The 14,639-nt window shown below is 35.6% G+C and overlaps 2 protein-coding genes across 2 annotated transcripts; both read right to left on the bottom strand.

Moving 5' to 3' along the window:
• Positions 1 to 1,988: 1,988 nt before the first annotated feature.
• Positions 1,989 to 7,369, bottom strand: LOC106336283 (U3 small nucleolar RNA-associated protein 21 homolog). Its single transcript, XM_013775072.1, has 18 exons — positions 7,122 to 7,369; positions 6,994 to 7,021; positions 6,810 to 6,910; positions 6,523 to 6,726; positions 6,211 to 6,454; positions 5,932 to 6,107; positions 5,767 to 5,849; positions 5,437 to 5,509; positions 4,907 to 4,972; positions 4,725 to 4,767; positions 4,247 to 4,386; positions 3,946 to 4,158; positions 3,723 to 3,807; positions 3,349 to 3,643; positions 2,999 to 3,266; positions 2,668 to 2,893; positions 2,360 to 2,574; positions 1,989 to 2,286 (listed from the first exon to the last, which is right to left on the bottom strand). Exons 1-18 carry the CDS (start codon positions 7,245 to 7,247, stop codon positions 2,137 to 2,139), a joined length of 2,736 nt encoding a protein of 911 aa, XP_013630526.1. The 5' UTR covers positions 7,248 to 7,369; the 3' UTR covers positions 1,989 to 2,136.
• A 282-nt stretch (positions 7,370 to 7,651) lies between these two features.
• On the bottom strand, positions 7,652 to 9,945 carry LOC106336208 (monothiol glutaredoxin-S17). Its single transcript, XM_013774965.1, has 3 exons — positions 9,681 to 9,945; positions 9,534 to 9,608; positions 7,652 to 8,993 (listed from the first exon to the last, which is right to left on the bottom strand). Exons 1-3 carry the CDS (start codon positions 9,849 to 9,851, stop codon positions 7,809 to 7,811), a joined length of 1,431 nt encoding a protein of 476 aa, XP_013630419.1. The 5' UTR covers positions 9,852 to 9,945; the 3' UTR covers positions 7,652 to 7,808.
• Between the last annotated feature and the right edge of the window lie 4,694 nt (positions 9,946 to 14,639).

Raw genomic sequence — 14,639 nt, 5'->3', positions numbered from 1 at the left:
ACTTGCCCTAATGTCAACCCCAATCATATATAAACTAAACCCTATCAACTAATCACTAAACCCTACATTGCAATATAAAGCCTAATCCAATGTCAACTTCAATCTTCCATAAATAAACTCTAGCCACTAATCACTAAACACTACATGGATAAGACATAGGTTTTTCACTTAATTACCACAACCGCTAAATAATATACTCAAACTCCTACTGAGTAAATCTAAACCCTAGTCAGAAAACTATAAACCCAAATACAATCTATAAATTGGTTTCTGATATTAAATCCATGAAGGCACATTTATTTGGTTTTAAAGGTTGCATATGCGCTATACCATATAGTCAAGTACTATGATAAACCTTACCGGAAAAACCTACATATTAAAGCCGCTCACACCCGCAACTTACTATACCGAAACCCCTAAAAATTAATCGATTTATAACAATGATACAGCAAGAAAATATAAACCCTCTTGTATCCCGTAGCAAAACATATGTCGTTACTCGTAAACCATAAATCCAAATAGAATGAAACAAAATAAATAACATAGTACATATCGTTGAAATTATGAAATGTCTATGATTGCATAAAAGAATTGATGTTGACCTCAACTATATCTCCTCACCTTCAAAATACTAAACCCTAAACTCTAATCACTAAACTCTAACCCAAATATAAACCCTAAACCTAAATATAAACCAGAAACCCAAATAGAATGAAACAAAATAAATAACATAGTACATATTGGTGAAATTATGAAATGTCTAACCATACTACTTCACCTTTTAAATACTAACCCCTAATTCGAATTAGTAAACCTTTACCCAAATATAAACCCTAAACTCAAATATTAAAATCTAAAAAATACATAATATTAAATTATATTATGTAAATATTAAACTATACAATATAGATCAAAGTACGATTTTTACAGGCTTAAAAACATGTAACGATAGTTAAAACTTAAGAATTAAAAACTATATTTCTAAACAAAATAGATCACTTTTTAGTAATCGTCAAATGGAATGAAACATAATAAAATAGTATAGTAATATTAAATAAGTCTCAAATTGGAAAATAGTATTACAGAGAATGTATGGACCCCATCGCAATACTTCCTCGTAATGTTTCTACAATTCGAAATGGTCGTCCTCTAGTCAGTCTTGATCAATTCAATTCAACAGAGGTTGAAATAATTATTTACCCTTTTCCAGCCAGCTAGTTCAAATCCAGTTTTGAACAATCAACTTGGCATCCCTAAATCGTCCATTAAAAATCTGAGACACCGAAAAAAAGGTAAATGTGTTAACATGACTATCAATATACATCAATTCACTTTTACAAAGCTATTCCATTTACCAACTCACTCAGATGGAATGACTTAGAAATAGAATAGAAGAAATCATATTATGCAAAGAGAAAACCCCTAACTTGCGGTTACCTAATAAACAGATTCTGACATGCAATTTCAGATTCATAAAATCGAATCGACCAAATCGAAACTTACAGTAGGAATGCAAATCAGCGAAGATTGACGCAAATCCCGACGGACCTGTTACTTTCTTGTCTTTTCTGTAGATTTTGAAAGCGTTGAGCCAGAAACTCGACAACATAATCCTCTTCGCAAACGCCTTTCTTAGTCGAACTAGCGCCAAAACGCAGTGGAGAGAATCTGAGGTGGAACTACTCAATTTCTCCGATTGTTACCAATAAAGTTATTGTGGAAAAAGTGTGACTCTGAAAAAGACACAATTTATTTTTGCAGAATAATAATTATTAATTTAATAATTTAACTAGTAGGTTTTTCCGGTTTCAAATAGGGACAATACAACCATATTATATAAAAAACAAAAGAAACAGTGAAAAGTTAGGGCTTTTAGTTATGGAGTGAATTATAATATTTTTGATAGCCATACGAATGCAATTTTCCAAAAAATATTTGATCTTTTTTTTTACCTTCGCTGCTAATAATAAAAAGAGACAAAAGGGATATAATACTAGGACCGTAATAAAGATAATCTCAATCACTGTTAACATCTCAATGTGAAACAAAAACAAGGGCAATATATTAATAAGCATCTCCAAAACTGTGAATGCAAAAAGATAATAAAGAGAGCAACATGTTGTTAACAAAGTGTCTTCAAAACTGTGAATTGCTAAGGAAGGTAACTATGCATCTTGTGCTCTGGAAAAGCTTGTCCATCTTCTGCCACACCAAACTCTGAGTTTCTAACAGCTTCCTTGCCTTCTCTTGTAAACTTGGGTGGCACCGTATGGTCTCACCATGGATCTGTTCAGATAAAGAAAACCATCAGAAACAAAGACTATGCTGCGTTATTAATGTGAAATGAAATTCCAGTTACCTTCAGAAACAATCTCATAACTGCCTGCATAAACTCAAAGTTGTTTCTGCAAGTGATCTCATGGATGAGGTAATCCAGAAGCTGTCCAATAGATATAAACTCAGGTCTTTGAATAAGCTCTTCTTCAACATCTTCATCTATAATTTCAAGCATCCTTAGCTCAATGTCCAAAGCTGATGGGGATAAACCCTTAATGTAATCTGTGAAATTTGAAACTGCAAAAGAAAAACATATTCCATAAGCAACATAAGCTAAAAAGACAGAGCTGATTAACTTGTTAGATCTTCAACAAAGACCTTCACACTTACAGTATTTTGAATCCCAAGAGGACTTGAGAAGTTTTGAGAATGGAGATTCCAATGCATCAAAATTCTTCATGCTATTCTTGGAGTCTTTATTCTTGTCCTCATCTTCCCCATCATTGTCTGATTCATTTGACTTGAACACTATATCTCCCGACAGCGATGGAATCGAGGGCAAGAAAAAAGGAGCCTTCTCAGGTTTCTTTGGAGGCTCTATTGGTTTGTTCCGGGCCTACATCAAACAACCAAACATAAATTGTGATTCATTATTCATTACAAAACAAAACTGGCAGAAGAACATCAACGTAGAGTGAGAAGGTAGAGAGAGTGTGCAAACCTTGATTATATCTAAGTTGATCAAGCTTTGCCACTGGCTTTTTGGTAAAAGAGACAGAGTAACAAGCTCTGGAATCTGTTCAGGGGAAATCGAGAAGCTGGCAGCAGTTGCGCTTTCAGAATTTTCTGAAACTTGCGTCTTCTTATCATCAGCATCAGCTTCAGAAGATCTCAACGCAGAGACTGAAGGCAATCTAACATTCACTACATTCTTCCCACTAGCATAGGAGTCAACATTTGGAGCTCCAGAGTACATGGATTGGTTAACCCTAAAAGGGAGAGTAAACTCATTAAAACAGCTAGAGAAACATTATGTTTGTAAAAAATGGAAGCTTTGATTTGGGAACTTACCACAAGTAGACACCGTTCTGATCAGAATGAGCTGTTGCCAAAATGTCCATGTTCGGCGATAAAGACAATGCTGTTATTGGCACATCGACATGCACTCCATCGATCTGTTTCGCCAGTATCACATCCCAGATTCTGAGACTTCCGTCCATGCTAGATGAGAGAAGCCACTTGCCATCCTCACTAAAGCACAAATCTGTTATACGGTCTGTATGGCCTCTAAACTCACGGACCATCCTCAGTGCAACAACATCATACAAGCGGATAACAAAATCATTTGCCACCGTAGCCAAGAGACCTATCAAAGTAATGAAGATTTAGCAAAATCACAGACTATACGATGGTAGATAATAAGAGTTGGATTAAGAAAAATTTACCATTTACACGGTGGTAAATGATTTTAACCAGTGAACACCCAACATCCCACCTGGACTTTAGTTCCCTCTTCTTGAAATCCCAAACCTGTATTTCACAAATGAGATGTTACAGTCTACTTTGAGGCATACACCAGAGCTATCAGCAAGAGCCAATGCTTAAATGAGGAGCACAGGCGCATCATTTATACTAGCCAATCATAAGACGAAGGGAAACTTTTCGTACCTTTATATCACCATGGTATCCAGCACTTATCATGAGTGTGTTTGTGGAGTCGCAAGCAACTCCAATCACTTCACCATCATGGGAGTAACTTCTTGTCTCTGACTTATCCATGTAGCTACCACGGCTGATTCCAGATTGGAGGTTGAATCTCTCAATCCAGCCACTGGCAGTTCCCACAACTGCAAAGTTACCACACGCACTGATTGCACAAGCCTGTCAGAATAGCAACTTTTCGAGTCAAGTAACCAGAAGAGACAATATTGATAAAGATCATAAAGGGCAATCAGGTTCAATCTTGAACCTTAATTGGTGTTGGATTTTCAGGGCATGGTTTGAGGATATGTTCTCCAAGAACAAAGTTTTGAAGCCTCCATACATATGCTTCTGCTGTATCCATATGGCATGTAACCACATTGCACCAATCACGCTCCCTAATTTCGGCTTCAAATTTCGGAAACAAATGAACAATCATTAGGATGTACAAAAAGAAAAGAACATATTTCAACGGGAGATACCATTTTCTCTTCATCAACATGAAAATTCATTGAACATAACATAAGGTCAAACCTAAGCTTCAGTTTACAAGGTCGGTCATATACTACTATCTCCATACATAAAATTGGTTGCACTACTGTGACCTAATTACTGCTCAGCCCATTTTGTTGAAATCAATTGGCTTTAAGTTTTTGTTTCTTCAGACATCATGACATTAGGAATGTGACTGAGAGAATTAACCAACATGATCATATGACGATAGATCAACTATTATAGATAAGTACCGCAATCAAACGCAATAACAGGCTTCAGTTTCAGCTCTTCCTCCTACATCGAAAGGAAAAAAGAGCATAAGCAAAGAGTTAATCAAATTAAAGCTCACAAACATATACAACTTCTCTCAAATACGGAAAAACATCAGAAACACAATTTAAGAAAAATCAAAAGAAATCATCTAGCTATATACCTTCAAACGCAATTTTTTGGCTCGCCTGGATATGTGCCTTTGAGACAGCTCTCTACTTTGTTGCTCCTGATGAATTAATTATGGAAAGAAGACTCAAATCTTTAGAAAGAATAAAGAAGGCTCATTAACATTAAAGAGAAAATTCAGATCCAGGGGCAATCAAACAAATAGATTGGTAAACAAATTTCTATCAAAAGAGCAACGAGATAGGGAGACTGAAAGACAAGAGCGACTAAATTTTTGCAAATAGCATCTAACAAAACATACTAGCCAATTTTGTAAACTTTGGATTTAAGCAAGTGGACAATGAGAAAAAATGTTTACTAATTAGTTAACTAACGTAACAATACCGAACTCTAAAATCTTATATGATTATCAAATCAGCTAAATAATGCAATGGGGGTACTAGATTCCCAACTTTTGTGGTTGTAAAGTGACGCATGGTCAATGTCTAAAATCTAACTCACAAGTAGGTGTGCAATTTCGTAATCCTGATATGGAATTGTTACTAAAAACGTAGCTTATCTTACCTGGATGACAGAGAACAGGCGGAAAGCACGATCCTGGCCAGCAGACAAAATGTGCCGCCCATTAGAGTAGAACCTACCAAAAATTGAAAACAGTTATGATTATGCCCTCACCACCGTGGAAAAAACACAAATATTCATCACTACAGAGATAGTCCCAGTGGCGAAGAAACCCATCCATAAGTGAACGTTTTTGAAGTATTAGCAGGATGACTACCATTAGTTACTTAACAATGAATAGAGATAATTAGGGCTAATTACATACAAAAAAAAACACAAAGTCTCACAAGTAAAGCGGCATGGAAAAGGCAACTAGAAGCAATCAAAGCTAACCTGATACACAGGGGTGGGGCGCTATGCCCAGAACGGAAGCGTAGTAGACGAGGATCACCATCATTTGTGTCAAAAATCCACATCTACAGATACGAGCACCAAAAGTTAACCACACGGCACAGTAGATGCAAATAAGTTTGGCAGATAACGGAAAGCTCAGCTTACCTTGAGTGAGTTATCTGCTGATGCACTCATTAGCACAGGTTCATTTGCTAAAAAGTTCAATGAGATTATAGAGCTGTCATGTGCATCTCTAATGACTGACTGAAGCCTCCTTTTGTTAAGATTCCAGATGCTTATCACACCAAAAGAACCTCCAGATGCAAGAAGAGGACGCCCATCTAAAATCACAGGAGACACATTAGCATTAAGAAGAAACTAACCTTCATTACCTTTAGAAGAGGATAGCAATAGCTACTACTACAAGACCTCAAAATGTTTTACCTGTGCTGAAGGACAAAGCAGTAACGGCACCTCGCGAGGCGTGTTCAAACGTTACAATCTCTTGGTCCAATTTTAAGTTATGAACATGGATCTTTCCATCAGCACAACCGATGGCAACAACATCCAAGGCAGGGGACGAAACACAACAGCAGACAGGTGAACCCCAACCCTTAAACTGATACAGCATCTTCTTAGTATTTATGTTCCACAGCTGCAGCGGACCCTCTTGGCTCCCAACAAGAACCTACACATGTAGTTTCTAGTAAGGAAGGATTGCAAAAATAAAAAGAATTTCAGCCAAGTAGGACATACCTTGTTCAAGTAAGTGTCTGGATGAACAATACAAGTAGGAGTGAACTTTTCACAAAGTTCAACATGTCCAACAGGAGCTAGATGTTCTTCGATTCCTTTGAATGCCCAAATGAACATGTTTCCCTCAACGTCAAGACTTAGGACGTGTTCTCCAAACAAGAGAAGCAGATCAACTTTAGCAACATGCTTGCTCCAAGTTGCTACCTGACAGATAGCCACAAGAATCTTAATTAAGAAACACACAAAACCAACTTCAAAAGAATCACAACTAGTGGAGGAATACAAACCTGATGGGCACGTTTGAAAACAGCAATTTCATTACCAAAAGCAGCAAAAGTGAAGTCACGGTATGAAGCAAGAGCTCTGATTTTCTTCGGGAGTTGAGGACCTTCAGACAAAACACATATTATAAGAAAACCAAACCCTAAAAGGACAAAACTTTAAGCTTCTTAAGAGGAAGGGGAAGCTTACTGATAATGACTAGGTTAAGCTTGGCACACTGCAAGAGAAGCGAGACAAGAGAAAGATTAACCCGAAAGCTCAGCTCAATAGGTAAAAAAAAAGACAATTAAAAAAAAAAAACGGAGAAGACGCTTTACGTTGTAAATCTGGAAAGCTTTGCCGACGCTGACGGTAACGAAGGTCTCGGTGCCCAGTCGCTGAACGGAGAAAGGAACAGTGCTCGTTATGTATCCTATCGCTCTAAACGGTTCGAAGATTCCCATCTTCTTCAAGTTCTAGTTTCCAAGAAGCAAAGGGTTTCTACAGCGGAACAGAAACAATTGTGATTGCAATGGTGTCTGAGATTTTAAGGGCTTGACAAACAATGCGGCGCAATGGGTTTATTTAGGGTTTAATGAGAACAAAAAAATAAAATCAAATCATAAAGGAAAAAAAAAAAAAACATTTTTCTTCCCGTTGTTTTTGGTTGAGGTGGAACTCTGGTCCTCCGGTTAAATGTAGACAATTCGGTTTACGTTTAATTTGATTTTTTTTTTTTTTAAATGTAGTTTGGTTCTGATCTCTTTTTTTTCACTGAATTTCATTTATAGTTAGAATATAAAATTCATTGGTGGAATATACGAAGCTCGAATATAAAATTAAAGAAATTAACTCCAAACACAAAAAATACTGACATGCGAAAAAATGTTTCCCCAATCATATAAATAACCATACAAACCTTAAGTAATAACAATGTTTGCAACGCCTAAACATATTATTACCAGAAATAGCATCTTCTCACCAAAGCCAAAAACAAAAAAAAAAGAAGAGAGAAACTATTGCTTTTACTCAGACAATGTTGCTTTGAGATCACCACTGCTACTTAGCTCCATAATGATATCACATCCTCCAACCAACTCGCCTTTATAGTAAAGCTGAGGAAACGTAGGCCAGTTCGAGAAGCTCTTAATCCCTTGCCTCACTTCTTCATCACTCAATATATCAAACGACCCAAAACTCACATCTTCATCTCTCAGCGCCTTCACAACTTTGGAGCTAAACCCGCACTTTGGTTCATCCGGTGAGCCTTTCATGAAAAGCATAACCTTCTCAGAGTTGATCAACGACTTCAATCTCTCTTCAAGACTCTTTCCTTTCTCGGAAAAAACTTGCTTCAGCTCGCCGCTCTTTTGCATCTCCAAGACAATGTCTGATCCACCTAGAAGCTCGCCTTTAACGTAAAGCTGAGGGTAACTCGACCAGTTTGAGTACACTTTAAGCCCTTGGCGAACTTCATCATCTAACAGTATATCAAAACTTGCGAACTCGATCTTCTCTTGCTTGAGAATCTCAACCACTTTCCCACTAAACCCACACTTAGGCTCTTCTGGCTTTCCTTTCATGAACAGCATCACTGGACGTGAGTTAACAAGCCCTTCGAGCCGAGCTCGAAGTGTCTCGCTTAACCCTCCTGTGCTGCCTGAACTGATCCCACCTCCTCCTTTTCCAGCTTCATCAGTCAAAGCTTCCTTCAGCTCGCCGCTCTCGTGCATCGCTATCACAATGTCAGCTCCACCGAGTAGCTCTCCGTTGCTGTACAGCTGAGGGTACGTTGGCCAGTTGGAGAACTTCTTCAGACCTTCACGGACTTCGTTGTCCGAAAGTATATCGAAACTCCCGAACTCAACCTTCTCTTCTTTCAAGATGTTGACCACGTTCTTGCTGAAACCGCACCTAGGCTCCTCAGGGGTACCTTTCATGAATAACATGACAGGGTTGGACTTGGTGAGTTTCTCCAAACGGGTATTGAGAGCTTCCTTGGTGGTGCTGGTGGATACAGGCTGAGATCTGTCTTTCGAATTAGCTTTCGCGTTCTCCTTGACGGTTTCGAGAATCGTTGGCCCTGCAGCCAACCCTAGGCTTGCAGGAGCAGCAGGCTCAGCAGAAGTGCTGGAACCAGCGACTTTGCTAACCTTATTGGCTAAACTTGATGGATCTGCTCCCTCAAGTGTATCCACAGCTTTGCCATCCTTCAATAAGAAATAAAAGTTTTAAAGTCAGATAAAGGTAACAACTTTCAGTACAATCAGTGACACAAGATTCAATGTTTGAAAACAGTAAACTAAACAAAGCATAAGGAAGCATCAATAAGCTTGATTAGGGTTCCATCTTCTTGTTCTACTAACCAATCTAACAGAAACTAACCAAAACACAGCATAAACTTACACAATCGACAGAGAAATTGCAACCAGACAAAGCACAAGCAAGGATCAATAAGCTTGATTTCATCTGATTCTTCTCCCAATCTAACAGAGACACAAGCTAATCAAAACATAAACCCTGAAGCTAAACTTTAGCTGAAACAGAGCATAAACAGAGAAACTGCAACCAAACGAAGCAAAAGGGAAGCATGAGCAAGCTTGATTTCATCTGATTCTTCTCCTATATGCTCAGAATCTATATTTTATGGGGACCCATCTTCTCGTTTTACCAACCAATCAAACAGAGACACAAACTAATCAAAACAAAAACCCTAAAACTAAAGGGCTAAACTTTAGCAATAAAGTTACCTTGAAGAAGACGAAATAGGGAACAGCAGAAACAGAGTAAGCTTCAGATATCTCAGGATGTTCCTCAGCTTCTACCTGAGAAAGAGAATCATCAAAAAGTAGTCTTTATACACAGGAAGGAGATAAATTGATTAGGGACGAACGAACCCTAAAGAAGTGAGCGCGAGGGAAGTCGGTAGCGAGGTGAGAGAAGACTTGATCCATCTGCTTCGAAGCATCACACCACGAAGCCCAGAAGTGAAGCACCACCGGTGCGCCGCTCTGGCGCAAGTTATCAAGCTCCGACTTTGAAGCAATATCCTTCACCGCACCACCCATCTTAGAAGTCTACAATTGCTTTAGATTACACACAGTCGCGATGCTTCTGTCGCTGGGCGAGAACGAAAGGTGAGAGCTTTATGTAAATAAAAGTTATAAGGACTTGACGAAATAAAATTAGGGATTTTCTATTTATACTAAATTGCTAGATTGATCCTCTAAGTTTCCTAAACCATACGAACTAGGATACTAATTATAGAAAATATCGAAAACAACTCCTCCCTCGCGAATTGGATTCTGATATTACTTTGAACAATTATGCAATATTCCCCCAAGTGTCTTCTTTCTGTTGAAGGATCTTATTCTCTGACAAATTCATAATCATCAAAAATGTTATTGTCTTTGAATTTCAAATTCATTGCAATCTCCACTCTATGATCCATGATGATTACCAATATATAGAATTTGAGAATCCAAAAAATGTGAAGTGAAAACGGCTAAGTATAATTGAACTGGATTTTTGCATAACCAAACCCATTACAACATTTTTGACTCACTTCGGAGTCTTTGAGCATCAACTGAATAAATCTTCGAACAAGAGAGTTGAATACAAATAAAAACCAACACCTAAAACATAATAATACTTCATAATCGCAGACTGCCATATAATATAATTAAACCACAAAGTAATTATAGAATAAAATTATGATAGTTTTTGTACGATTAGATATTTTGTTTTGTTTTTAGAAAATGCTAAACTTTATTTTTTATCAATCCAAATGATTCGGTTTCAAAACCAAACTGAATTGAAAAACCGAAGTTTTTATTTAATTCTAGATATACTAATAATCTAATAATATTAAGATTTATAATATTTAACTATTTAACCTGAACAAATAAACATAATTTTATAGATTTTACTTCTACATGAAGAGACATAACTAATAACAAAATAATATGGATCTTATACATTATCGGTGATGATTGATTCGACTGCGACTGTAAAAAATTAGATGTAAAAGTTTAGTGGTAGGTAAATTGCTAGTATCGGTAAAGTTGTTACTGTAAATTTATTTTGCAGAGACTTTTGTTATAATTAAATTTGTTGTAGCTGTAAGCTCTAGGCTGTAATATTTTTAAAAATAAATTATGTGAAATATGTGATGTATATGTAAAATAATTATTTTTATCAGTTGAAATAATTTTTATTAATATTTTTCATAAATTATCAAAGTTTGTTGTCATTTAAAATGTGATATGTAAATAATATTTATTTTATTTAAAATGTTTCAATAATTTTAAGAACATCCAAAATTAAATTAATATATATATATATAGATGTTTTTTTATTATGATTATATAATTGATTTGATATTATATATAATTTTTCATTTTAAGATTCTATGCTATATCTTTTAAAAATAAAGCTACGCCGTGACCGATAAAGTTTAGTGATTTAAAACTAAATAAAAATAAAGAAGAGAAATAAAGCCCAACCAACCACCATCGTTATTAGAACCAAAAAACTACATATGATATTTATATTAAGTTTAAAAATAATTATATAAAACTATTAAATTACATATTCTACATGTTTATTCGGATGTTTGACTTTACGTTTAAACTAATTTAGTCTAAAATGATGATTTGTAAATATTAGTTTTGGAAAAAAATAAAAAAAATATGATTTTAAATTTTGTGCATAGATATTGACACGATGTTTTAATGGTATACATAATGTGTAACTGATAATGTATAAAAGATATTCAAATGCTAACTAAATTCGACTTTTGTCTTACTAGAACTGTGTCACTTTAAAATATATGCATATATATTAACATTATCTTTTTAATGATATATAATGCATAATTTGATTATGTATACAGAAAGATATTGAAATTCTAACTATTACATGAATTCTTTAAAACATATAAATGATAACTATGTCTTATATGTTCTTTTGGATTTGAATTCTAAACTTTTTTCAGACCGAACTTAAAATAGATCAGATATTTTGCAAGATATTTTGCAGTCTGGGCTGAGCTAGATAATTTTACCACACATTTATCACACGGTAATTTATATTCTTAGCCAAAAAAATACTGGATACAACAAATGTAGAGGTGACAATTATGGATCTGGACTGCGGACCTAGTCCGTAAAAGATTGTTACGGGACGGTATTGAGACGAGGTTTTCTAGGTCCGCAAATTTGTGGGCCTCGCGGGACGGGTCTTTGCGGGACTGGATTTTTTGCGGGATGGGCCGAAACGGGTCATGCAGGATTACATGGACCCGCATTTTCTTCATCATTTTTTATTTTACCTGAAAAAACGAGAAAGAGAGTGAGAAGAAAGTGATTCTTGTGACTTTTCTCCCAGAAAACATTAAGAATTCCGGCGATGATGATTCGAGCTCCGGTGATGATGATTCGAGCTCCGGCGATGATGACCCCAGCTCCAGCGACGACGATTCGAGCTTTGGTGGTGTTTTGATTTGTTTTTTACTTTTTATTACACACAACTATGAATTGCTTTATTACAATGTGATATTTCTTGTTTAAGTTGATTGGTTTTATTTTCAGTACTGTGAAGTGGTGTTTTTCTTAAATTAAATTTGGTTATAATGGTGTTTTTTAGGAGAAAAGTTAGTTGTATATCACGTCACTTGTATAATTTGGCAAAGTGATTCACGATTTTTTTTGCAATCCAAATAATTAAAAAGAGAGATGGTTTGATGAAGACATACAACACTTGAGCCAAATTATTACAAAGACAACAACTAAATCAGATTCAAACTTAACAAAAGCTTATACTGATAACAAAAGAAGGCTTTTAACTCAAGAACGCAAGCACAAACAGAGCTTTGTGGGATTGATTTTGATAAGACTTTAGTGAAGCTTAATGAGTTCTCTTCAACTCTCTTACACAACTCTTCTACTTGAACATTCATCAAAGAAGCTATAGCAGGCGGTTTGATAAGGAGGCGTTCCGCGGGACGGCCCGCGAAGGCCTATAGATTTTATGGTACGGGTTTGGGCCGGCATTTTGAAGACCGCAGCCCGCGCCGGACAGACCCGCTGTGACCCGCTCGATGACTAACCCGCTGCGGTACGGGACAGAACGGGATGGATAAACCTGTTTGACATCTCTAAACAAATGTGTTGATCGAATAGTTAATATTACCATGAAATAAACACACACAAAAATATATCAACCCATGTTAAATAGAATATAAAATAGGATTCATGAAAACAAACGATTCTCACACCATTTCATATTAATTGTTGTTTGAGATTTTAAATTTGTTCTATTGTAAGTGTTGTTTCATATTTTAAAGATATTTATTTGATAGTTTTCCAATTTATCTTTTCCATCATCCTGATTAAGGCCTGGATAGAGTAAAATTTTATCCTACAAAATTTTTGGAATGTAATTATTTGGGGTGGTCACTTCGGTTATTTTATCGGTTCGGTTTGGTTGGTTCGGTTATAGTATTTTTTCAATTGAAATAAATCATAGTTAGTTTGGTTTGGTTCGGTTCGGTTTATGTTCGGTTCGGTTTATATTCGGTTTGGTTTGTATTCGGTTCGGTTGGATTTATTTTTTAGATCAGTTTATTTAGGTTCTTCTTATTTAGGCATAAATTATGTAAACATAAACTATGTGAACAAAATTCAATATAAAACTGAAACAAAAACCTTTAAAAAGTCACAAAAGACATGTAAGAATTAAAACAAATGAAAGTTAACTAAGACAAAAAAAACCAACATCATTACTAATGTCTTTTATATCATTTGCAATGATGAATCATCTTCCATGTGACTTTGTGGAGAAAAACTTTTGTTTTTAATGAAATTTGCTTTAGTTTTTAGGTTTAGATTTAACATCCATGTTTTAAACCTAACATATATAAGAATACGAAAATACTTTAATAAATAAAAATATGATGTTTACATATATAAGAATATAAAGATACAAACTTTTCTATTTTTTTAAATCAAATATTTTAATGATTTCATAGTCGGTTAGAAGGATATATGTTAATAAATGAAAAATAGAAAATACGTGGCATGATATTAAAATTTCAGTATATTGGTATTACTAATATTTTTAATTTAAATAATTACAAAAACACATCGGTTTCTCAGTTCGGTTTAAAACCGAACCATTCGGGTTTGGGAAATATTCAACTAGAGAGGGTTTGATGAAGACATACAACACTTAAGCCAAATTATTACAAAGACAACAATTCAATCAGATTCAAACTTAACAAAATCTTATGCTGATAACAAAAAAAGGCTTTTAACTCAAGAACGCAAGCACAAACGGAGCTTTGTGACATTGATTTTGATAAGACTTTAGTGAAGCTTAATGAGTTCTCTTCAACTCTCTTACACAACTCTTCTACTTGAACATTCATCAAAGAAGCTATAGCAGGCGGTTTGATAAGGAGGCGTCCCGCGGCGAAGGCCTATAGATTTTATGGTACGGGTTTGGGCCGGCATTTTGAAGACCGCAGCCCGCGCCGGACAGGCCCGCTGTGACCCGTTCGATGACTAACCCGCTGCGGTACGGATGAACATTCATCAAAGAAGCTATAGCAGGCGGTTTGATAAGGAGGCGTCCCGCGCCCCCCCCCCTCCACATAAGAAAACACAAATCATCTTCCATGTGACGTTGTGGAGAAAAACTTTTGTTTTTAGGTTTAGATTTAACATCCATGTTTTAAACCTAACATATATAAAAATATAAAAATATTTTAATAAATAAAAATATGATGTTTACATATATAAGAATAAAAAGATATAAACTTTTCTATTTTTTTAAATCAAATATTTTAATGATTT

Source organism: Brassica oleracea, chromosome C3, assembly GCF_000695525.1.
Source record: "Brassica oleracea var. oleracea cultivar TO1000 chromosome C3, BOL, whole genome shotgun sequence".
Lineage (NCBI taxonomy): Eukaryota > Viridiplantae > Streptophyta > Magnoliopsida > Brassicales > Brassicaceae > Brassica > Brassica oleracea.
Note: the sequence above shows the minus strand (reverse complement) of the source record. Positions and strands in the feature narration are given on the sequence as shown.